Here is a 25,974-nt window from a genome sequence, read left to right as displayed (position 1 = left end):
GCAGTATACATATTGTGTATTTCTAGGTGATTATAATGGTTGAGCTTACCTTTCCATAGGAATTATATTTTCTTTGGTCATAAACAATATGCAAGAAAGAGGTTTGATTTTAGTACTAAGGTAGAGAGAGTCTGAACATGCGCAGTAAGGCTCAGCCTTTGTATTTTCTCCTCCCTCATTTTTCTTTAAAACATTGTGATCTTTCCCTTTCTTCCTATCCTTAGATCTCATTCCTTTAAGTTGCTCATTCAGCAAACCTAAGCAGTAGTCTATGATCTAGAATTTTCCACGTAATCTCCATTTCTTTAGTACTTTGTTTTCACGTGAATTTCAAAAAAAAAGGAGTTGTGAAAATAATTCACAGAGATGAGGATGACTGGTAATACACTAATGTGTTAACTGTCAGGAAGAGGCTTAATTCTAGGTAATGAATCTCATTGTAGTGTTTCTAGGAGCTCCAAGGGATCCCGTAAATAGGAAGACTTCCTACTTAGCCTACATGGATAGTTGATCCTGCTTATGTTTAATAAAATTCATTAATACATATTTTTCCCCCAGTGCTAAATTCTGTACATCATGACCTTCAGTTCCATTACATTGGCCAGTTCATTCTATTTGAAAAGCTGTACTAAAAGCTTAACAAGAGTGTGTAGGTAAGGAGAAATAGTGAAACATAAAAACTTGAGGATTGCTTTGTACTTGTTTGTCAAAATTATGTGTCTTTGGTGAATAATATGCTGAGTGATAGAGTTACTAAATATACTAAAGTGATTTATTGATTTAAGAGAATAGGAATAGACTGAAATTCTGAGGTTGAAAAGTACATAGAATAGAATAGAATTCCATTTCTCGGCAAATTAGGAGCTTCAGCATCTTGCTGACTGATTCAGCTGTGTCCTCATTTGTTATTGATTACCATGAAAAATGGTCTTGGTATTTAAGCATCCTGGATTTCTGGATTTTGGTTAAACCAGAGTTTACTATGTGGAATGTGTATAATTTTCATTTAAGTAATTACTCATTTTTATAAAGAAACCTAGAGCTCAAATTTTATAAAAACTTGTATTTTGCAGATCCTTTTTTGATCATTCAATGCATAGTGCATTGCCCCTTGGAATATATTTGGCAACCAAATTCTGGATGTATGTAACGTGGTTCTTCTGGTTTTGGAATGATATCCTTTGGTTATAAAGGTCATATCTAAAGCAATTTTTGTTTGTTATTTAAATGAATATTTTATAATAATTTAACATTAGGACTGAACTACTTATGATTTGCTGCAGTAAAACAGTATTTCTAGGAAAATACTAATTGTGAACCAAAGTAAATATTGTTTTAAAATCTTTCATATTTAATAGTTTGCTTTTGAAAGCTGCTTTTAATGACTACATCAGTAATAATAGTAGCTATTATTTATTGAGTGTTTAAAGGGCATTTTCTTAAATACTCATTTGTACTCATTTAGTACACATTCTATATATTAATATTTTTATCTCCACATTTTATAGATGAGAAAATTTAAGCTTAAATAGGCTAAGCTGTTATCCTTGCCCAAGGCCACATAGCTAGTCCCTGATAAGGCTGGGATAGAAACACACACTAGTCTGATTCAACAACACGTATTCGAAACCTTTTTTACTAAACTGTGATTTTCATGTTTTAGTATCAAACTATTTTCTCTAAATACTTTCTTAATATCACAACCTTTTATTTTGTTGTGGTTGGTAACAGTTAATTTTCTCTTTTGCATTATGAAAAGCATGCAGTACTGTATCTTCAAATATTTGCTGATTATTTCAGTGTAGTATGCTTTTAAAAAGTAATAATTTGAAATTGTAAACATGTGTGTGTGCATGTGTGTGTATCAAAGAAATAAGACCAATGTCAAGTTTTGGATATTTTTATGTAGATGAAGCTCTATCAGTAAGACAGTCTGTTTTATTAAAATAAAGGCACATGTTTCACAAATGTCTTTTAATAAATCATTTTTTAAAACATTACCATAAAAAATATGATAGGTTTTAAATGGAATACAGTTTTTGTTGACTTATGACTGTTCTGAACAATTTTAATTAATACCTAGTTTCACTTCACAGTCTTGCATGTTACAGCACTGTGTTCTTTTTATTGTCTTGTGTTTTAAACAAAAAGTATTGAAAAACAAAAATGCTTATTTTGAGACTGAGGCACAGAACTGTGGCTATACTTGTCATTCTTATATTTTTATATCATTATATGATTACTTTCAGAAAGTATAGTGCTTAAAAAATACTTCCTTAGCATAAGTTTCTTTTGAAATATTTCCATGTGGCAGTTTTTGCTAGCTCATTCTGCCTTGTACTAAACTTTGACATAAAAATTGTTCTTCAAGGATTTATTAAACATTAGAATTTGTCTTATTGGAACATTTAGTCTAGGTAAAACAGATCTGCTTATTTTTGTTACCTCATCTATTTTAAATTTATAAAAAGCACTGACCTCTGAAATGACATTAGTATTCCAGACATATTTTCTCATTTTGTTACCTAAATTGGACAGTAAATTTTATATCATGAAAAAAGTCAGATTCACATCTCAAAATAATTTTAGACTGTTGCTGTTCTCTTAATCTATTGTGCATATAAGTGGAGAAAAGCAGGAAAATTAGTAAATTACAGATAATGAAAACTTCATGCCAGAGAGTTTTTATGTAGTCTGACTTGAATTTTTTCCTTTTCTTTCTTCCTTATTTGGAGATAGAATAAAATAGCTATGCAAGTTTCCAGAGTGAGTTGAGAATGTAAGAAGTAGATTTTGAAAGGAAGGTCAGCACAATAAAGCAATTTAACTTGCCCTATTTGAATAATTATGCCTTTAGAATAGATTGGCATATAGTTCATTTTTTAGATGCACTGAACAAATTGCATGTATTTAATTTTTCAAATAAAAATTGTAGTATGAGAATACCAAGTTTTTATACTTGTCTGTGAAGGAGTGATGATCATAGTACTGTCTCACAGAATTCTTGAGAAGATGAATTTAAACTTAGGACACACCTGACATGTAAAAAATGTTAAATAAGTGTGTGTTACTATCTTATGCATGACTTTTTGGATCATTGTGTCCACATAGGCTTTAAGTGCGCATTTATGATTTCTTTTATTCGTATGTGTGTATGCTGCTCATGGAATGTGGAATGAAATCACAAATAACTTTAAATTCTGATAATAAAAAAAAGCTTTACGCTTTTCTATGTTATAAAAGAACCAGATCTCTATGCCGTATGTGATTTTAGAGCTATATTTTTTTTTTCAGTATTAAACTTTGAGGCCAGAGATAAGAGCTCAGGAAACCTATATAGGAAGGGAACAGAAAGAGCCCAGAATTATTTATAATGGAAGCACAAAGGATGTTAGACAGGAAAGAGTCATAAGGTTCATGATATAAGATAATGATTAAGACAATGGAGTTAAAAATGGCAGCTCTTGTCAGGGACTGTCTCACTTGTTGACTTCATCCTCTTTGCTGTTGATTCTACCACTTTCCTCATGCAACTCATGACTACATATGTAATTAAAACTGATTAGACCAGTTGTGAAAAATAGAGTTACTGTCAATTTTCATTATATGTGGTGATTATGTTCTATGAAGTTGCTGCAAACATTGAATTAGCAAATACTAAACCTGTTGCTCCTAGGAGAAAAAGAAATGCAAACCTCTGGTCATAACATTTTTGTCAGCCAGTCAGTACATAACCTTGGTTTTATATGTGTTTCTGTATAAATATCAGATTTAATATTTATCATTGATTGACTGACATTGAACTCAAAGCCAGCTTGCATTATAACCCGTGCCTGAACAAAGCGTATCTAACACACCTATTTTCTCTGTAAGGCACATCACAGCCCTCTTGTGTTTAGGAACATTAAGATAACACTTCAGCACTACCCTAGGAGACCATTTTAAATAGCAAAATGGCCAACAAAAAGCACAAATAGGCAAAACGTGTGACACAGAATAGACCATGAAAAGATACTTGTTTACAATATGAGAGCTAGGACAAGTAGGCTGACTGTTGCCTTGTTCAGCTCGGCTGGCATTGTGTACATAGGGTGACTCATAGTTTTTGCTACTTTGCATATATCCATGGATGACTGTAAAAGCACCATGAATATTGATTTTGGGATTACAAATAAATTTTAGCAAGTAGGCATGAGGATCAACTGTATAAACTTCATTTTAGTTTCTCATAATAGGATACCCAACTTATGTGTTTTGTGGTGTAATGAATTTTATATTGATATAAATTATTTGTCCTCTAACAAGTAAGTTTTTATTCTTTTCTACTGTTCATTAAATAATTATCATCTCATATATACCTTACATTTATTCAGTGCTTTTTGGTTTATAGTTCTTTCAGATCTGTTGTTTGACTTGGTTCTCAAAGCAGTTCTTTGAGATTAGAAAAACAAACCATATAAATCCTAATCCTGTTTTCTAACTGATGGAAGCGTTGAGGTTCAGAGAAGTTGTATGTCTTGCCCAAAGTCACATAGATAGGTAATTATCAAGAGTCTTGCCCAGCTTTTTGATCTGATAACAGTGTATCTTCAAATGTCTAATTTTATACTCTGAACATAATTTTAAGTTTTAAACCTTCCTGAAAAGCAACATGTAGAAAAAGCTTTAAAAATACCCTGAGTCATTCATAAATAAGTTATCAGAGATAAGATCTAAAATTTATTTACAAAGTTGTTTGCCATAGTACTATTTATAGTAGGGAAAAAGTGGAAACAACCTGAGTATCCATCCTGAATGGGGAATAGTTGTTATCAATTAGCTGTGTGTAGTATGGGATAAAATAGCCATTACAATGCTTTTCTAAGACTTAATGTGGGCTTATACTTAAGATGTAATAAGTGAAAAAATATTGATGTTAGGCTATTAGAAATTTTATGTCTAAAAATAAACTAGTTTTCAGTCAGGTTTTAAGTTAAATTAAGCTTAAACTAAAGATGGATATAAAGAACTTCTGGAAGCTGGTATGATTATATATATAAAAATGAAGACATTGCTAATTATCATTTTCACCATCTTCTCCTATACATTTTCCTCTTAAGCATTTTTTCCAGCCGTTTACGGCTTCTTCAGGTTTTTTTTTGTTTGTTTTTTTGTATCTTTTCTAGTTTTCTTACAATATTCTCTAAGCTTTTTAATACCTGTCTTCAGGTATCCAGTCACTACTTCTGTGAATTCTGAAAGTATTGCTGTAAATATTCTTGTATATCATTTGTGTGTGTGTGTGTGTGCACGTGCACATGCAGGTGTTTCTGAAGTCATTAAAGATAATCTCTAATTTATTTCTTAATTCATGTGTATTTGAGTACCGTGTATAATGAATGATGTTGTGCGGGTGGGCGTGTCTATCTTCCTTTTTGCTTATTAGGGAACTCATTACTCCAGCATACCCTTTCCTCACTCAGTTGCAGTGTCAACCTTGATATTTATCAGTTTTCCTGTACTCTATTCAGCTTATTGATCTCTGCTGTGTCAGTACTATTTTATTACTATAGCTTTCTCCTTCCTTCCTTGCGTCCTTCCTTCCTTGCGTCCTTCCTTCCTAACTTCTTAATTTCCTAACTTCCTTCCTCCCTCCCTTCCTCCTTTTCTTCTAGTACAGATAACATACAGTGTTATATCAGTTGTAGGTGTACAATATGATTCAATAATTCTATATATTACACAGTGCTTATCATAAGTGTACTCTTGATCCCTTTCTCCTATTTCACCCATCCTCCCCCCCCCCCCCGCCCCACCTCCCCACTAAAGCTTTAGTCTTAAATATCATGATCTGGTAGGCCATGTTTTCCAGCTTCTTTGTTTCTCAGGAATATTTTAGCTTTTTTGGCACTTTGTTCTTCTGTTCAGATTTTTTAGAATCAGCTTTTTAAGTTCCATGAAAAGCCTAATGCAATTTTTTTTTTTAAGATTTTATTTATTTATTTGAGAGAGAGAATGAGAGAGAGCACATGAGAAGGGGGAGGGTCAGAGGGAGAAGCAGACTCCCTGCCGAGCAGGGAGCCCGATGCGGGACTCGATCTAGGGACTCCAGGATCATGACCTGAGCCGAAGGCAGTCGCTTAACCAACTGAGCCACCCAGGCGCCCAAGCCTAATGCAATTTTGATTGAAATTCTATTTAAGTTGAAGAATAATTTGATGTTTAGATCTGTGCCATTACTAAGTAACGTAGACTGGTTAGCTTACACAAAGAAATTGATTTTCTCACAGTTCTGGATAAGGATGCCAGCATGATAACGTTCAGGTGAGGATTCTTTTCCTGGCCTACAGCCACCTCCTCCCTGTATCCCACATAGCAGGGGGAGAGAGTGAGATTTCTTTCTTCCTCTTAAATCTTATACAGTTACAATCCTCTTGGATTAGGGTCCTACCCTTATGACCTCATTTAACCTTAATTACCACCCTAGAGACTCTATTTCCAGAAATAGGCACATTAGAGGTTAGAGCTTCATATGAATTTGGGTGGGGGGGGTTAGGGAGTGGGACGTGATTCAGTCCACAGCAGAGGGCCAGGTGGGACTGATGAGAATTCTGACTTTATCTTCTCATCTGCATTTTCCATACTGTTTATACAAGTGGAGGTGGGATTAAGAACTACCCCAGGCAGCTTGCCTTACCAGAGTTGTCTTTTCTTGACCTCCAGTTGAACTTTATGGTATAGTGTGGCTTGTCCCCTTTCTGAAGTTGTTGCTGGTATTTTGCAGACAGTTGATTCATTTGATTTACTATTTTTGTTTTGTTTTGTTGGGTATTATGGTAAGTTAGAGCTGCAGTTCACAGCAAGCATCAAAATAACATCCAAGTAGATTAAAGAGTTAAATGTAAGAAAGGATTCCATAAACATTTAAATGAAAACATTGATGACACATACTTCTTTATCTAATTGGAGGACTATTTAAACATAAAAACAAATACAAATTAAAACAATAAAATAAGGTTTCTTTTGCTTCTAAAATTGACAACTCTTTTCTTTGCTCAAAGCTGATGAAAATGTAGTAGTCAAGCAGTATGTGATGTTAGTGGGATTTTAAGTTGGTGTATCTTTCTGGAAATAATCTGACAGTATAAAAATATACATCAAGCCATACCCAAAGATATTGTTCTCATAATATCTAAGGACCCAGTATCTTCTGCTGAGTGCATTGGAGAAGCAGAATAGCACAGGTAAAAAGAGCCTGGATTTTAATACCTGCTCTACCTTTAATTTAGTCTGCAACTTTGGACTACTTCGTTAACTTCTGTCTCAGGTTTGTCATCTGTAACGTGGGGATAGAGTTTTTGTGCAGATTAAATGGCATATAGTTGATTAATAGGTGTTGTTTTACTGATGTTCATAAAAACACTATGATCTCAATTATTAAAAATGCAGAATACCAAGTATAAAAGGAATAGTCCCTGGGTTGTGGAGGTGTTTTTGCCTTTATACTTTTTAGTATTTTCTGATTTTATAGGGAAAAAAATGGTTGTTTTAAACCTTTACAAAAAACAACCATGCCATTTGTGGAGAGTTTGTAAATTTTTGTTTGTAAATTTAAAAAATTAACTGGTGTGACCTATTACTAAAGCTAAGTTCAAACTACCATTTAAAGATATCTAATCTCTTTACCTTTAAAGATAAGCAAAGAAATTCTCTAAGTTCATGTGATATTTAATTCTTGAATATCCTATCCCTTTTAAATCTGTAGTCATTTCTTGAGCTGCTGTTTAGCCCCCTTGCAAATTTAATCCAGGCTTTAAGAGCCTGAGCTATTTACATGTTAGCACCTTTTGAAACTTACAGTGTATAAAGGTCCTGCTCCTGAAAAATACCAGAGTTCAGTATTCTTTGCATGTACATTTACCCAGCTTTATTCTCAAGAGATTTTTAGCTGTTGATACTTGTACCTGCATAAAATCTTGAAAATAGTATTTGAGTATTTCAGATATTTTGTGCCTCAGAAATATGTTGCTCTAGCAACATTATTTTTCCTAGTGTTAAGTAGTTTTTGATTCCTCATTTATATTTATAAAGCCTAGTACATTTCTTATATTTTCATTAGGTAGAAAAAATGTAAACATAGAAACTTCTGTTTAGAGCAAGTTTATGAATACTTTTCTAAAATTAGGGTCAATTTGAATGTATTCAGAAAGGCAATGGAGAGAATTTAAAAGCAGTCTTTTAAATACCTGGGTGTGATATGTTAAGTGGTAGATTAATATAAAGACTTTAATGCATATAGATAAAGTAATATGTTAATAACTTTGAACATGAGAAGTCCCTTCATTTTTGATCAGAAGAAATAATGATCATATAAAAATAATGTATTCACTGAATTTTTAATGCATTACTGACTTTTTTAAAGTGTCAGAAAGCTTATCCTACATGACTTAAAGTTTGTAAAGAAATCACATTTTTACTTTTTATATTCAGTTATGAATATAATTTAGAAGCGTATTTATTTCGATGTAATAATAGATAAATCAACTTGTATTTTTTTCTTGGTTGGTGTTCCCTGTGTGTGTGTGGTAAAATTTTACAGATTATAAGTTTCCCTATGATAGTAACTCATTTATCATTGCTTCTTTGGATTCCTTAACTTCAGGCACATCTCAACTTTTTATTTATCCATCTTCCATTCCTTGCCAATAGTGTTGCACTTTTCTACAATTTTGGAAAATCTTGGAAATCAGATCCAGGGATTATTAAAGCTACAGAAGAACAAAAGAAAAAGGTAGCAAGATAGAATCTAACTAGTCGTATGTGTTTAATCGCCAAATTATCAGTATTTATACCAGATATTAGAGCACAAAGAAAGTAACTATCTTTTAGAACATAAAAAAGTTTCAAACCAAATTGAGATTCTGCATAGTTGTTGCTCACCCTTGGAACTCCTGAATGCCTGTCCTTACACTTTCATGACATTTTAAAATTTCATGTTTCTCTCCTGTATAAGAATTGTGATTGCTTTGAGGGATGAGTACAGCATTTTAAACATCTCTGAAAACCCTCAGCAGATAATATGAATTCAGTAAATGTTTATTAAATGACTGTGTAACTGGAAGGTCAGTAAACTGGTTGATAGTTCAGATACTCTGTTTCAATAACATATATATATTTATGTCTGTGTTCAATAACAAATATATGTGTGTGTGTATATATATGTAAAATCCAGGGCATCCCTTATTAAAGCCCAGGTACTTTAGGAAACCAAATTTACAGTCCGAAGGTGTCCTAGAAGTAGAGAATTAGATTAGACTGGAGGCAGTTAAACTATGTTAAGAGCTATTTTATCCAGTCTCTGAAAACAAAACAAATCCTGATGAATTATTACTGTCCACAATAAACTAAAACAGTGGCAAGTTCTTAGGGTCTAATCCCCCCTTTTCTAGCCCGCATAGAGATTGCTATCCTTATGTTTACAGTATTCTTCAGACATTACTGCTAATTGGTTTGCTAGGTTTTCTTAGTCATAATCCAGTTCTGAAGATTAAGGTCTTTACTGAACTTAAGTTTATTTTCATGTCTTAGTCATCAAAACCTATACAGACCAGTTCTTAGGGTAGGTAACTTAGTTTTATTCTCAGAGTATTCCCCTAAGTTTAGAGTTGCATTTTCATATACCCAAGAAATAAAATTTCTATATTCATATTATAATATAATAGCAGAAGTAAATAAATAAAAGATTTTATTCTGAGCAGAAAACATTGGTTAATTAAAAATGAACATCATGTTTATTGATTCATATTGATGGCACTATAGTTGGTGAACATTGTTGAGTTTTGAATAAAATACATATATTTTTTTAATTCACAGACAATAGTTGAACTTGCAGAGACAGGAAGTCTGGACCTCAGTATATTCTGCAGTACCTGTTTGGTAGTATTTTTTTCTTTATTCTTCCCTCTCTCCTCTTCACATAGCAATGGGATAGCATAGAAGGGGTGGGGAACAAGAACAGTTTCTTCTGCTGAGCACATTTCATGCCCTCCCCACTCCCTCCCCCCCTTCCGTGGCGACATTCCTTTTAGACCATAGTGTAAGGAGAAAGATGGTAAAAAGACGTCTCCTCCCAATGTGCTTGTTCCCCCTGATGGTAGACCTTGACTGTACTTCTGATTCAAGGTACCATTCATTCGTATTCATCCTTAATCTGTTTTTGCTTTTAATATAACTCAACAAAGAAAAAACTAAGTAATAAAATATTAAAAAATCAAAGGTTTATTATGCTTACCTAATATTGTTTTCCTAGGTATTTTAGGAAAAAATTTATTCTTATATTTAGAGGTCACATTGGGAAAATCTGTTAGCTAACTTAAGACAGCATGGCCTCTAAAATGGTTCTGTTTGAGTAGTTATCTCTTTGTCTTAGAGGATTTATGGAACTTTGAGCACTGTTTTATCATTGATATTAAAAGTTGTCATCTTCAGGACATAAAGATATAAATGAAATTAAATAGCATTTACTTATGGGATCAGGTATAGTAATACATTATTTGTGTTATTATTATGGGTATCAAATTTCTACAGAATAATACTGTTTTGTGTTTTAATTATTTTCTGCTAATTTTTATAATTCTTGAAAAAATATATAAGTTGCCACAGTGTTAAACCATGTTTTCCTACATGGAAATGGAAATAATCCCTAAATCATCCATGAAACTAAATGTCCTTTTATACTTTTAAGTTACACACTATCACTGAACTAATGTCTTAACATGTAAATAACAACAAGAGAATTGACTTAGTTTGGGATCCTGGAATAAGTCTTTGAAATGGAGCTCTAACTCTACAGATTCTTTAAGTTGTTCCACCTAACATTCCATTCCTTAACCAAACAGTTACAATTTTGAATACTCAAAATGTATAGTGCTTTACTTTTGGTAGCAACTTTAAGGTGCTGACTAGATTCTTTTGAATTTTCAAGCATTCTTTAAAAAGGTTTTTGTTTCTGTGCTTTACAATGGTTAATTTACAGGACTGGCACCTTAATGTTCAGAACATTTTTATATTCTGCTGTTCTCTGGACATATTACTCCATTCCACAAAGCCAAGTATGCATTGCTCATATGTTTGCCATGTGGCAAACAAATTCTTTATAGAGTCACTCAGTATGGTTTCATTGTTAAATAAATATCTGATGGCAAGAACAAGACTTTCTATCCTTCTAGCATAAATGTTTTATTATATTATTGTAAGCCGTGTACTTCTGGATAGATAATTCGGTGTTGTAAAGAAAAGAGCATATCCAATTATAAAATAATTCAAATTGGCAGAGGTATTTGTCATTATATGGGTATCCTTTCCTTTGATAAAAAGACAGGTCCCTAAGAAGCCACATGTAAATCAGAATTTCCTAAAAATGAATTACTCTGTAAGTGAACCGAGGAGCCTATCATGTTCAGGAGCCTTGTGTCAGTCTTTGTTTAGAATTCACTGACAAGTATTGCCCAAAGGGCAAGTATAGCTGAGGGTTGGAAGTGGGGATAAAATTTAATACATCCTTCTTCTTTCTCCTAAATAGATGTAGTTTCATATCTGTGGTAAAGAATAAGTGACCCTTTATAAAGAGCCCACAGATCATTTTAGTACGTGTAAGGACTGCATAGTCAACCTGTGCTTTTTCTTAGTGCCTCAGAATGATATATAACCTTATGCAAACTGGTGGAGAAATGGCAATGCTTTTCTGAAACACCAATGAAGGATGTTACAAATTTTGTTTCTGGCATGGGTTAATAAATAGCTCTTGTCATGTATCCAGCATTAGGACTAGCAGCCCTTCAAAGATCAATAATGAGTTCTTTATTCACTTGGCTGATTCAGAGTGATGTAGAGTGAAACATTTCACAACACCTAGAACAGTAAGGCATCATAAACATGAATTCCTTATTGCCTGTCAGGAGCTGAATAATGAATATATTTTATGTTTTTGAAGTAATAGGGACTACCTAAATTTGCTAAGCATGGTGTACTTTCTTAGATGGGTCATGAAGTTCAGCAGAGATGTTGTACCTTAATCTGAGATTTCAGGAGCCACTGAAAGAGAAAGGTGTGTGTACACTTACTGGTTTTTGTTGGATTTGTTAACTTTGGGAAGACATTTTATTAATGATTTTGAATTTTAAAAGCTGCTTTTGTTCACTTCTAATTTGGCCTTCCTTTTACTAAGGAACAGTTTCATTTCGTTAAACAAGAACCAGTATCATGACCATTAATCACAATAACTTTTCATTTAGAAGCCTGGAGAGTGATGTTTTTATTATTCAGAAACTTGAGGGATGTGAATTAAATATAGTACCATTCATCATAACAGCAAATTGGTCTTTGAGTCTTAATTATTTTTGTAAAATGATGGTTCTACCCCACCCTTAGGCATTTATATTCCACAGTAGCCTTATCCTTTTTATCTTTTTTGTTGCACTTAAAATCTCATTTAACAAAACAGTAGTGGTTTTTGTTTTATTTTATGCCTCTGGAAATATAGTTTTGTTTTCTTCATAATTGTATTTTGAGAAAATCAGTGTTCAGCTTTCCTTTCTTCGGTGTAGTGCCTTTCATAATCTTTTAAAATGCTTATTAACAGATACGGAAACCAGTGAGGTCCAAACATTGTGGCGTGTGCAACCGCTGCATAGCAAAATTTGATCATCATTGCCCATGGGTGGGTAACTGTGTAGGTAAGTTTTATTAATAATTTCTAAGTGCATTGTTCATTTAAGTTATTCTAGATAACTAATGAAGTCCAGTATTAAAGTAGATGGTAGAAACTTCATTCCTACACTCTACGATAGCCCTGCTCTCCTCTGCCCCCCAGTTAATCTTCTGGTTGACAAACAGCAACTCAGTTGTGAGAAAAAGGGGGGGAAAAGTTATAAAATCAGTGTCTAGAAAAGATTGATATTTCTCTATCAATTCTTTCTGGTGCCTATTCTTTCCTATTTTCTTTATTGGATAATAGTGGAATCAATAAGGATGCAGAGACAGTATTGCTTTTTAGTTAAAGTGGAAAAAGTTAAGGCAGTAAAAATATTTGGAAGGATGTTGTGTACAGAAGCAGAGAGGAACGACAGATAAAAACTCTATATACCTCAGTGTTCAAGAGTGGTGTGGTCTGAGGAGGTGAACTAAGTGGTCTGAGAGATGGCCCTGGGTTTTTATGAGGTGACAACAGGGAAACATTGCAGAGATTGCATGACCGTTGGGGAGAAGCCTTTAAAAAGTTGGATTATAAAATTTATAAAAGTAAAGATAAAATAGGTTATTTAAAACCTCACAAAGCAAACAGTAGGTTAAAACTCAAAAGTTGTGATTCATTTGGTTCATTGGGACTTAACTTAAGAATCAATGTCATGCAGTCATCACATCTTTGTAATTATAAACATTCTTATTTTAAGACTTCTTTTTAAAAAGATTTTTTTATTTGAGAGAGAGAGAGAGAGAGCACAAGTGGGGGCGGGGAGAGGGAGAAGCAGGGAACCCGATGTGGGACTCAATTCCAGGACCCTGAGATCATGATCTGAGCCGAAGGCAGATGCTTAACTGACTGAGCCACCCAGGTGCCCTTATTTTAAGACTTTTATTAAAACATTTATTTTCCTGAAGAACATTTTGTAAAATAAATAATGTATATCATTATTGTCCAAATTGTATCATTCATGGCATTCCTTTACCCCCATCCCCAAAAGGCGCATTTCCAGTTGTTTTTTCTTAGCTGAAAAAATTGCTTCTGTGTTGTTCTTTAGGTGCAGGCAACCATAGATACTTTATGGGCTACCTATTCTTCTTGCTTTTTATGATCTGCTGGATGATTTATGGTTGTATTTCTTGTGAGTACAGTTAGCTTTTTACTTTCTTAAAACAAATGTTTGTGTACTTTAGCTTACCATATTAACAAAATATGATAATGACAAAACTAAAAATTATGATTTGGGGCACCTTATTGCAATGAAGCATAAAGAAAAGAACAGATGTAGAACTATAAATGTGTTCAACATACAGTATAAGCAACAGAATTATCAGTTAGCTGTGTTTTAATATGTGTGTCCTTTGATGGTTTAATAGGCTTTGAAATGCTTCTGGGTAAAATACACCAACATTTTTCACATCACATGCTTGCTTTACTCTAGTAGCTTACAGATTTTGTGACTATGCTAGTTGCTCTTTAGTATCAAACAGCTGGGAATATGCAGTTAGCTTCGCACAGAACTTGAAATATTTCAAAAAGTAAGGTGTAATTATTGCCGATTAGAGAATATTAAGAGGTGTTAGAAGATACGTTTTTAGGAATAAGTTGTCATTCACTTGATCATATGGGTATAAGGGCAGTGATGGGTTTTTATTGCATTGAGAACATGATTCTCATGAAGAGTTTAAATGAAGGTATTAGTTACTATGCTTCAGGGCTTGGTGGTACTTAGCATAAATATGTATTAAATCCTGGCTTAAAAATAAGTTGTGGAAGGATGATTTCCTAGTCCTCCTGTTTTCAGACATATTAAAAATAATGTCTGTTATTGCCCTGATGAAAAAGGCTACTTTCTCAAATACAGATTAAGAGAGAGAAAGATTTGGTCAAAGATCTTGACTTAGTTTCTGGCCCAACAAACCTGAGGGAGAACATGGGCCTGCTAACAGCCGAAGTTCCCGCTAACAGCCGAACGTAGTTCCCGCTAACAGCCGAACGTAGTTCCCGCTAACAGCCGAACGTAGTTCCCGCTAACAGCCGAAGTTCCCGCTAACAGCCGTAGTTCCCACTAACAGCTGAAGTTCCCACTAACAGCCGAAGTTCTCGCTAACAACTGCAGTTCCCGCTAACAACTGTAGTTCCCACTAACAACAGTTTTTTATGGCAGCAGCTCTAAAAGAAGAGATTTTTGTTTTGGAAAAAGCCCTCCCTCACCAAGGTGATCTTTTTGTGTTGTACGTACCCACCACCCCAAAAATTTTCACTTATATACATATATTATCTTATATTATATAGAGGTAATGTTAACTATTGTATGTATGCAAGACCAATCCAGATAAAAACTGTGTATTGTTAAAATACAGTAGTATTTTTTTTAAGATTGGCTGGTGCTTTTTCCATTTCTGTCTTTGCTGTGTTTTTTCACTAATTATGTACTAATTTTTCACTAATTATGGGGTTATTTAAGAGTATAAAAAAATTTGCATTCCAAGTCATTGGCTAAATGTAGACTTTTGGATCATGGCTTCTAAGTGGTGCCTGCTGCAGATGCCTTTGTGAAGTGGTTGGATGAGTACTGAGTAAATGTGAACCTTCTGTTCTCATTTTAGACTGGGGACTCCACTGTGAGACCACTTACACCAAGGATGGATTTTGGACATATATTACTCAAATTGCTACATGTTCACCTTGGATGTTTTGGATGTTTCTGAACAGTGTTTTTCATTTCATGTGGGTGGCTGTGTTACTCATGTGTCAGATGTACCAGGTATGTGCAAGTACAGGATTGATTCTTCAGTGCGCTAACTGAAACCTCTTAACACTTCATTCCTTGTGAAAAGATAATAATGCATTCTCTTTCTAACCACTTCTGCTTTTCAAGGATTAAAATTTTCAATTTACTTTACTTACTCTTCCTTTATTCTTTCTTTATGTTTCCTTTACTCTTCCTTTCTTTTTTTCATTTCTACCTCCCACTTCCCTTCCTCCTCTCATTTTGATATGAACTTTGTTCTTACATTATGAATTTTCTTTTTTTATTTTAAAATTTTATTTGACAGAGAGAGAGCACAAGCAGGGGGGAGAGGGAGAAGGAGAAGCGGGCTCCCCGCCCCCTGTGGGGCTCGATCCCAGGATCCTGAGCTCATGACCTGAGCCGAAGGCAGACATTTAACTGACTGAGCCACCCAGGCACCCCTGAATTTTCAGTACTACTTTTGACAGAACTTATTTCTGTTGTTTCTGATTCAGATATATCCAGTTGGATATAGGTGTGAGCTTAGATCGATGATGCCATTAGTTTTGTGTTTATTAGTAATGTTTTATTACCTACAAATATCAGTATTTATTCAGGAACCTTTTTTTAATTAAGGATTTTTTTAAAAGCTCAATTTTTAAGGGGCTGATGGAGAGGTGGTCTGTGTACATAATGTCCATCTCTCCCCATGCACAATGCCAGATAACCTGTTTTTTAAACATTTGTCCTGTTTAACTGGCTACTTTTCACAAGAGTTCAAAGTGATATCATGTAAACTAGCTTGATGATCTCCTAATGGAAAAGCAAAAACAAACTTCATCATTTTTTTCTCCATCCTGGTCCTCTTGAGAATTAACTTATTTCACATTAATACTTATTTTACATCAGAGAGAGTTAATGGTTTGCTTTCTCTTACCTTTTAGATATCATGTTTAGGTATTACTACAAATGAAAGAATGAATGCCAGAAGATACAAGCACTTTAAAGTCACAACAACATCTATTGAAAGCCCATTCAAGTACGTACATGTTTATAAATTTAGTATTTTATTTTGGCATATAACTTAGCAAATATCTAGTGAATACATCAAAGAGAAATGCCATCTTTAAGTATGTCAATAGGATATGAAACAGGGAATATTTCTTTTGCTTAGCAATATGTAAAATAGCTTATAAATCCTACTGAATTCTAAGATTTCTGCCAGACGTAGCATTGGTTAGTTTACTGTAACTTTAAAATTCATCACATTAACTATATATAAATTCATGACATTCTTTTTTCTTAGTTGCACAATCCAAACTCTATTGACCTACTAACATTTAGTATAAACATGTATTATTATACATTAACAATACAGCTTTAATATTGCCATAAGTTTCTACAAATTTTTGTTGCTAAATGAATGTATCCACAGAATTAAAATATGATTTTAAAAATACAGTCAATTGAAATTCATATTTAGGGAAATTTTCTAGACTCTAGGGCAGCTACTTTTCAGTTCGAATTATTTTATTTGCCCTCTGCATGACACACAAATTTCCAAACATGGATTTATTTTTCCTTTTTTAAATTGAGGTATAATTGACATACAACATTATATTAATTTCAGATGTACAGCATAATGATTCGGTATTTGTGTATATTGCAAAATGACCCACACGATAAATCTGATTAACATTTGTCACCAACCATAGTCAAAGAATTTTTTTTTCTTGTGATGAGAACTTTTAAGATGTGTCTTGGCAGTTTTCAAGTATGCAACAGAGTAGTATTAATAATACAGTGCTGTTCATTATATCCCCATGACTTATTAATTTTATAGGTTTGTACTTTTTGACTCCCTTCACCCATTTCACCCACACCCGACCCTCAGCCTCTGGCAACCACCAATTTATTCTCTGTGTCTATGAGTTTGGTTTTGTTTCTTTGTTAAGATTCCATATATAAGTTAGATTATATGGTTTTTGTCTTTATCTTTCTAATTTATTTCACTTAGCATAATGCCCTCAGAGTCGATCCCTGTTGTAACAAATGGCAAGATTTCCTTTTTTATGGCTGAATAGTAGTCTCTCTCTGTGTGTTCGTGTGTGTGTGTGTGTGTGTGTACACATACACATACATACCACATTTTCTTTACCCATTGATCCATTGATGGACGCTTAGGTTGTTTCCGTGTCTTGGCTGTTGTAAATAATGCTGAAGTGAACGTGCAGTGCATGTATCTTTTCGAGTTAGAGTGCGTTTTTCTGTTTGTTCCTTTTTTTATTTTTTGAGTGGTTTTTTTTTGGATAAATACCTAGAATTGGAATTGCTGGATGATATTGTAGTACCATCTTTAATTTTTTTGAGGACTTCTTACTGTTTTCCTAGTGGCTGCACCAGTTTACTCTCCCACCAATAGTGCACAAGGGTTCCCTTTTCTCCACATCCTCACCAACACCTGTTATTTTTTGTCTCTTTGATAATAGCCATTCTAACAGGTATGAGGTGCTATCTCATTTTGAGTTTGATTTGCATTTCCTTGAATATTAGTGATATTGAGCATCTTTTCATGTATCTGTTGGCCATCTGTATATCTTTGGAAAAATGTCTATTCAAATCTTCTGCCCATTGTCTAATTGAGTTTTTTTGAGTTGTATTAGTTCTTTATATGTTTTGGATATTAATCCCTTAGTGGATATATGATCTGCACAAATTCTTTCCCATTCAGTAGGCTGCCTTTTCATTTTGTTGATGGTTTCTGTACAGAAGCTTTCTATTTTGATATAGTCTGACTTGTTTATTTTGCATTTGTTGCCTTTGCTTTTGGTGTCATATTAAGAATTTCACCGCCAGGACCCCTGTCAAGGAGCTTACCACAGGTTTTCTTCTAACAGCTCTATGGTTTTGAATCTTGCATTCAAGTCTTGAATCCATTTTGAAGTAATTTTTGTGTGTGGTGTAGAATAGTGGTCCAGTTTCATTTTTTTGCACTTGGCTGCCCAGTTTTCCCAACACCTTTTATTGAAGAGATTGTCCTATTCATTCATATTTTAAATATATATATTTAATCTTACATTTTGTTTGATGTTGAGTAGTAGCTTCCTAATGAAATAATGAAATATTTAAAACTTTTGAGTTTTACTCAAGCTACTTGCCTAGCATACAAACTTTTAAATAAAAGCAAAAATAAAGGAGTCAGTTGGGTAATTTTGAGAATTCTCCCATAGGCACAATTATTATATAAAATGTAAAACTGTGACTGCTTTTCCAGAGATGTTCTTGAAGTCCTAAAATTCCCTGAACTTATCCTTGACATACCTTTTCTTAAATTGTTACTTTTAGATACATTGCCAGCTTCATGCTATTTATAATTACTTTGTTTTACTTTCTCAATTTTGGATATAGTTTGTCTCCTTGCCAAAGAGCCACCCATCAAGGAAAGGTTTTATCAAATATTACATATGACACAGGAATGAAAGAAATGCAGATTTGAATAACTTTAAAATATCATTGTGTAACCCATTAAATTAGCAAAAGAGAGAAGAAAAATTAGTGTTGGCAGAGCTGTGAAGAAACACGAATGCATATATATTTTATAGAGTTATAAACAGGTTCTTTCTGGCAAGTAAGCTGAGTTTTTAAGTTTAGAAAAAAATACATTTAACACCAAAATTATATTAAATTCATATATTAAATAATTGTACTAATAGACTTTTTCTTTTTCTTTTTGTTGGGGGGGTGTTTTAGCCATGGATGTGTAAGGAATATTATAGACTTCTTTGAATTTCGATGCTGTGGCCTCTTTCGTCCTGTTATCGTGGACTGGACCAGGCAGTATACAATAGAATATGACCAAATATCAGGATCTGGGTACCAGCTCGTGTAGCAACATCTTTATCCTATGAAGCATATTGCTGAGTGGTGCCTGAAAATTGTGTCTGTCCGTGTCTCTCTCACACTCGAATCCACATTTTTTGAACAATAGCATGCTATATGTAGGGCTAACAGTGAATTTTACAGTCTTTTTTCCAACACTTTTATTAACAAAAGTAAACATGGACAGAGCACACTGCCACTTCTGGGAAGAATAAAGATCATAAAAGGAATTTTAATGGTTCTTAATGTGGGAATTCACAACACACTCAACTTTTTGGTTTTGTTCTCATAACACTTTTCATGAATAAAGAGTGAACTTATTCTGGTGACAGACATGGTATACTGATCAGAAATGTTCGATTCTAGCTAACACTAAATTTATGGTATACAGCTAAATTTTATGATGCAATCTACTATGACTATTGCATTTAATTCCAAGAGAGTTGTCTTAAATTGATTCAGGCTAGTATTATGTACATTTTAGAATGTACATGTAAATACTGTGATAAAAATCATGTGGTTTTATTAGGGTTCTACTGTAATATGTCTTCAAGGGCACAAGAAAATAATGTTCACAAAAATATGTGCTAACAATATTTTATTGCCATCAGCTGTTGCAGTATATCAGCTGATATATTTCTAGTTCAATGAAATAATTTGTAGTAACCTTGCTCTGAGGTTTTATGGTCTGATAATAAAGCACTTGCATGAGTATAGTAAGTCATGTTATTTTGTTCAAACTTAAAAGCCCTACTAAGTGCATGATACACCTCATAGAATGTATACTAGCACATACTATCCAGTAAAGCTTAAATTAGAATTTAATTTGATGTGCAAACAGTCCAATTTTTAAGAGTTGAGGTAATTTCAAGGCAGAACAAATAAGTTAATGCAAAATTCTCAGTAATAGAGATAAATGGATATACTTCTAGAATTCTGAGCTGCAAAATAAATTGTAGACAAAATAATGGAGTTTAGCTAAAGATGGAGCATGATCTCTGTACATATAGCACATGTGAATAAAAGAAAAGCTAATGGTATATTCTGGTTTTTAAAAAGTGACCCATCAGAAAGAATTTAATCCTCAAGATTATTTCAATTTTCCCAGTATTGAATGTTTTAAAATTTGTTAATGCTGTCTGAAACAATTTCAGAAAGATTTTCTTATTGTTAAATGTGATGCACTGATCAGTTTTTGTTGCAGCATTTCCATACTCTCACGGTGAACTATTAGTCACTGCTTCCATAAATATTGTTTACAGAGTGAGACTTGGTTTAGTCCTCTTAAGTGCTGTAGCAAACTGTGGTTCGAGCAACCTGTGGCAAACCTGTGAGAGGGAATGGGCTTGGGGGAGGGTGGGAGAAGGGTGGTCAGACTGCTGACAGATCCTAGACCAGTGTAAAGATTGTGTATCTGTATATAAATAATTTATCAACTAGTTTTCTCTTTGTGTCTCTATGTGTTAGTGTATTTAAAGCTGCTCATTTCATTTTATCCAACCAAAAAGAAAAGGGAGATAACTAATGAGCTTCTAGTGATGTTCAATATTGCTGTTAATAGGCATTATACCCTGCAAGTTCACTGCATGTCTGATGCTTGGTAAAATTCGTATTCTCTGTAAAATGCAGATTAAAGGTATTAAAGCAATCTAGTGGTATACCCGCCCCTTGCCTTAGTAAGACGAGCAGTGAAAATGTATATAGTTGATGTTCAGTATTTCCAAGTACCATTTTTATATAGTAGTTTCTTTGACCATAAGTCACACATCAAAAAGATTACCTTTAGTGTATTTGAGTGTTTTAATATTAGAAAATTGGCATATGTACTTTATTTTTGAAAAGGGAAGAGAGGGGTGTGGGGTGGCAATAGCATTGTGCCATTTTGTCATAGAATGTAAAAAATTGGTTAACTTTACAAATGTCTCTGCTAGTTTTGACTACTAATTGGGGGAAATTTTAGATAATTTTTAAATTCAAAGTTATTTATAAAAGGCTAGAATTTCTTTTAATTTTTTTGTATTTTGAGCCACTTCACGTGAAGACTCAGTTGCAGTTTTTATTGAATACATTTTTATTAACAGTCGAATACAATGGTGGCATTCTCAGAGTTTGGATAAGAGTGTTGTTACCATGTTCTTTCTTTGTGGTACAATATTCTTTTCAGTGCAAAAGAGATGTCTTTCAGTTAAACGGAAAAAAATCCTCTAGATCTACAAGTACATGGAACATGTTAGCACTGTTAATGCTTTAGTACTAACCATCTCACAGCACTGGTGAAATCCGTAACTTAGAGATGGTCAGATGGTCAGGAGCCAACTATGCAGCAGCGTACTGTACCGTCTGTTTACTTATTTTGTAAGTCTTGTGTGTGGAACCAGCTTAACCCGGTTCTAAAGTTGGTATGAAGGTGACCCTTCTGGGAATAGTTCATATCAGCTTCATTGGATACTTTTAGCAAATAGGAACTTACTTCTCAGCCCTGAACATGCATTACTTCTTTGGAGGTTTTTTTTTTTCCTTCATATTTTTTGTTGTTCCCAGGAGTTTGTGTGAAATACTAATAGGCATAAAACAGCATCATTCTACTTAAGCTATGGGTATTTTTGTTTTATATTTTCTTTATTTATAACTGTGCCAAGTATTATTTTGCTACTTACCATGTTACTCTATGGAAAGAAAAACCTGTAAAGTGTTTAATAAATTAGCTCTCCTTACATAAATTAAATCTGTCAAAATTTTGTAAAATATTAATCAGAATAAATATTGACTCTTAAGTGTGTGCTTGTTTGTTATTTCGCTCCGTTCACTTCAAGAAATTGATGAAACACTGGCAGTGGTACCTGTGATATGAAAAGATTATTCTGTGTTTTTTTATCTGGGTCAACTAGGATTCACATGGCAGGACTAGAAATTAGCAAAAGTAAAAGGTGGTAGCATTCTTTCAAAATATCCAATTCTGTGTGTATGTATGTGTATGTAATTAATACTTTTTAAATAAAAGCAATAAATTTGTCGTTGAGAATTTTGGATTCCAGGGCGCCTGGGTGGCTCAGATGGTTAAGCGTCTGCCTTCGGCTCAGGTCATGATCCCAGAATGCTGGGATCGAGTCCCCCATCGGGCTCCCAGCTCAGCGGGGATCCGGCTTCTCCCTCTGCCTCTCTCTTTCTGTCTCTTTCTCTGTCTCTTATGAATAAATAAATAAAAATCTTAAAAAAAAAGAATTTTGGATTCTGTAGAGTAATTAGAATGCTCAGGGATTGTAGGACTCTCCAAGTTTTAAATATAAGTATTGTCTAAAGACACTGTGGTGAAATTTTGGAAAAGGAAACCTATCGAACATTGATCTCAGTTACTTGAAAAGCTGTGCATGACAACTTCTTTATTGGGGAATTTAAAAAGCAAAATTTGTGAAGGGACTCTTTCCTGCCTGTTCAGAGGATTGTTTATGGTTTAACTGAGAACCCAGTGGTATTAAATATTTTCAGATTGGACTGATACTCATTTCATAATTATTTTATGATACTTAAAGTGATGCGTACAGAGCTGTGTAGAACTCAAGTAACAATATTTTGAACAAGTGTAAAAATGAAGCAGATTCTACAGCAATCCATCAGTTTTCATTGCAGGTGCTTTCTTCCTCCTTAGCCCTTTCCAGTTTGGTAGATTGTACCTAACCTATGATAAGGATATTTGGTTCTAAGGGTTTATAGAGATAACTGGAAACAAGTGATACATATCAGGACAAGAAGTCTTAGCTTCTTGTCAAAAAGTAAATCTTCAGTTCCATAAAGTTGTTGGTATAAGAGTTATTTATTAAATATCTTTATGTGATGTATAAAATAGAAAAGTCTGTAATTCCAAGTAGAATATTCAAAATGTTCCTTGATCTAGGTCAGCTAGGTCACAAGCTCCAGGAAACCAGATGTGCCTTTTTGCCTTTGGAGTATGAATTTTTTACTCAGATAAATTTTACAAGAGTATCTATCATCAGACATTTATTTGGGTTGAAAAATACTTTTTAATAGATAGCAGTATTTCTAGTACTCAGAAGGAGGAACTGTTTCCATTCAAAGCATCAGAAAGCCTCATTGCTGCTGGTGCTGCTTGGATCTGTAGGTTTACAGTTTTTCATCAAATTTGGAAAAATTTCAGTCATTATGTCTTCAAATATTTTTCCTCCCTTGCCCCCCTGCTTTTCAGGAAACTCCAGTTACACATATATTAGGCCACTTGGGATTGTCCTACAGCTCACTGATCAGTTCATCTTTTAAATTCTTTTGTCCCAGTGTTTACTTTGGATCATTTTTATGTCTTTAAGTTCACTTAAACTTTTTCACTTATATTGTTTAGTCTGTTGTCAATACCATTCAGTGTATTTTTCATCTCTGACATTATATAATGTTTTCACCTACAGTGTTTGATTTAGACCATTTTTTATATCTTCTGTATCTCTACTTTTTTGGAGCTATGGAGTATACTTACAATTAACTTTTAATATCCTTACCTACCAATTTCACATCTAGGTCAGGTTAGGTTGGTTTTGATTTTTCTTCATTATTATGGATCGTATTTGCTTGCTTCTTGGCATGACTAATAATTTTTGATTAGATTCCAGACACTATGAACTAGGTGCTGGATATTTTTATATTCGTACACAAAGTGCAGAACTTTGTTCTGGGATGGAGTTATTTAGAAGCTTCAATCCTTTCAGGTTTTATTGCTAAGCAAGATTTGTTAGGTAGGACCAGAGCAGTGTTCAGTTTGGGTTAATGATTCCCCATTGTTGAGGCAAGTAAGACATGTGTGCTCCATCTAAAGCCCCATGAATCGTGTTTCCTCATCTCACTGGTGGGAATGAACAGGTACTATTCCCAGCTCCGTATGAGCACCAGTCTGTGTTCTAAGTCTTTCAGTTGGTTTTTTCTCTGGTCTTGGATAGTTACCTTACATGTATGCACTATCAGCACTCAGCTGAAGACTTGCAAAGTGGGGGTTGGGTCATAGTGTGCATGTTTGTGGAGTTTTCTGTGCAGATCTCTCCAGTCCCTTGAACCTTAGTTGCCTTGGTCCCTCTGGACTCGGCTCAGTCTCAGCTCGGAATGCCTTCCAACCCCACCTGTGTTCTCCCTCTTTGCACTCCAGCTACACCCTAGAAACTCCCAAAGCAGTCAGTTTTGCTAATCCTAAGACTAATCTCATTTTCCCCATAACTGTTCTTTGTTGCCTGTTGTCCAGTGCCTGAAAACCATATTTTTTTCATGTAATTTGTGGTTTTGGTTGTTTCAAGTGAGAGGGTAAATCTGGCCCCTGTTGTTTTCACTTTGCTTTAAGTAGAAGTCTGAGTTAATATGTTTTTTAAATTTTTGTTTTAATTTCTAATATGGAAAATATTGGTAGATGTAATTGGTCATAAGCAAAAGCTCCTTGGGGTCCTCAATAATTTAAGAATGTAAAGGCGTCCTGAGATTAAAAGGTTTGAGAACGAGTGGTCCAGACCAACATTTCCCAGTGCTTCCTTAAGATGTTAGTGGTTCCATGGACAACTAATTTGGTGTAAGACTCTCAAGTTAAAGCAGACTTCTCAACCACAGGCTCTCAAAGCCTTCAATATGCTGGTGTGTCACATATGTGTGTGTGTGTGTGTGTGTATGTGTATGTGTCGATATGGATTGATAGCAGTACTTGCTAAACTTAACTGATCTTGAAGAACTTTTTGGAACTAGAGTTGCCAGCAGTCCTCCTCAAATATACCAAACCAGCACAAGGGGCTAAAAACAATCCCAAGTGGGTTGTTTTAAAAATAAAAGTATATATTTCCATACAGCCCTTTAATATCACATTTGGATTACTTTGGGGCTACCCTATTGACTTACATCCAGATGTTGAAAGTGATTCCTCCCAGAGCAGTCTACTCAAAGCCAAATTCCCTTTTCCACTCCTGGAACCACTGGTAACTAATTTTACAGTTTGGGAGGTGTTGTGTCATGGCTCCCAATTTAAGAATAATTTTAATTATGAGTGGATGTCTCAATTGTTTATTGGGTAGAAATCTCAAATGACTAAGCACCTGGCATTTAGAGTGTTTTCCTCTCAGATATCTATGTGTATCTCTGATTTTGGAAACTTGGTTGGTAGGTATGGGAAATGTTGGTTCTGTGTGGGGAACAGTTTAATATATACATTTTGGTTATCTATAGCTACCTAATGAACCACTCAAAAATTTAGTGGCTTAAAACAGTATTTTTATTCACAAATCTCTAGTTTGGTCAGAACTCAATAGGAATAGCGTGCTTTGTTCCACTTGGGTGTCAGCTGGGATGGTTCAAAAACTGGGGACTGGAATAACCTGAAGGCTTGCTTACTCATGTCAGCTGATGCTGGCTAATGGGAGAGATCTCAGCCAAAGCTATGGCTATAATTTCTACATGTAGCCTCTTCGTGTGGTTTGGGCTTCCTCAAAATATGGTGGCTGAGTTCCAAGAGTAAGCATCTAAAGGGAAAAAGGCAGGCAAAAGCTGTACTGTCTTTTCTAACCTAGTCTTGTCCATCATATTGTGCTAGTTAAAAATGAGTCACTAAGGTTGGCCTTTATTCGGGGGGTGGGGGGGTGGGGCGGGGAATTAGTCTTCATGTCTTGGT

The 25,974-nt window shown here is 34.2% G+C and overlaps 1 protein-coding gene across 2 annotated transcripts in view; it reads left to right on the top strand.

Annotated features, from left to right (window-relative positions):
- Positions 1-23,117, top strand: part of ZDHHC17 (zinc finger DHHC-type palmitoyltransferase 17) — a 94,408-nt gene extending 71,291 nt beyond the window's left edge. Inside the window, exons 10-17 of one of the 2 annotated variants that reach the window (XM_054506910.2) lie at positions 1,074-1,176; positions 8,648-8,770; positions 9,853-9,915; positions 12,620-12,713; positions 13,779-13,862; positions 15,331-15,488; positions 16,400-16,494; positions 19,206-23,117. In XM_054506910.2, coding sequence (XP_054362885.1) covers positions 1,074-1,176; positions 8,648-8,770; positions 9,853-9,915; positions 12,620-12,713; positions 13,779-13,862; positions 15,331-15,488; positions 16,400-16,494; positions 19,206-19,344 — 859 coding nt within the window. In that variant the 3' untranslated portion in view covers positions 19,345-23,117. The remainder of the gene's footprint in view (positions 1-1,073; positions 1,177-8,647; positions 8,771-9,852; positions 9,916-12,619; positions 12,714-13,778; positions 13,863-15,330; positions 15,489-16,399; positions 16,495-19,205) is intronic. The other variant, XM_054506911.2, reaches the window with a different exon arrangement.
- The last annotated feature ends 2,857 nt before the right edge of the window (positions 23,118-25,974 follow it).

This window comes from Mirounga angustirostris, unplaced genomic scaffold (genome assembly GCF_029215605.1).
Source record: "Mirounga angustirostris isolate CCGP_5_RB_7025 unplaced genomic scaffold, mMirAng1.0.hap1 SCAF_5, whole genome shotgun sequence".
Lineage (NCBI taxonomy): Eukaryota > Metazoa > Chordata > Mammalia > Carnivora > Phocidae > Mirounga > Mirounga angustirostris.
Note: the sequence above shows the minus strand (reverse complement) of the source record. Positions and strands in the feature narration are given on the sequence as shown.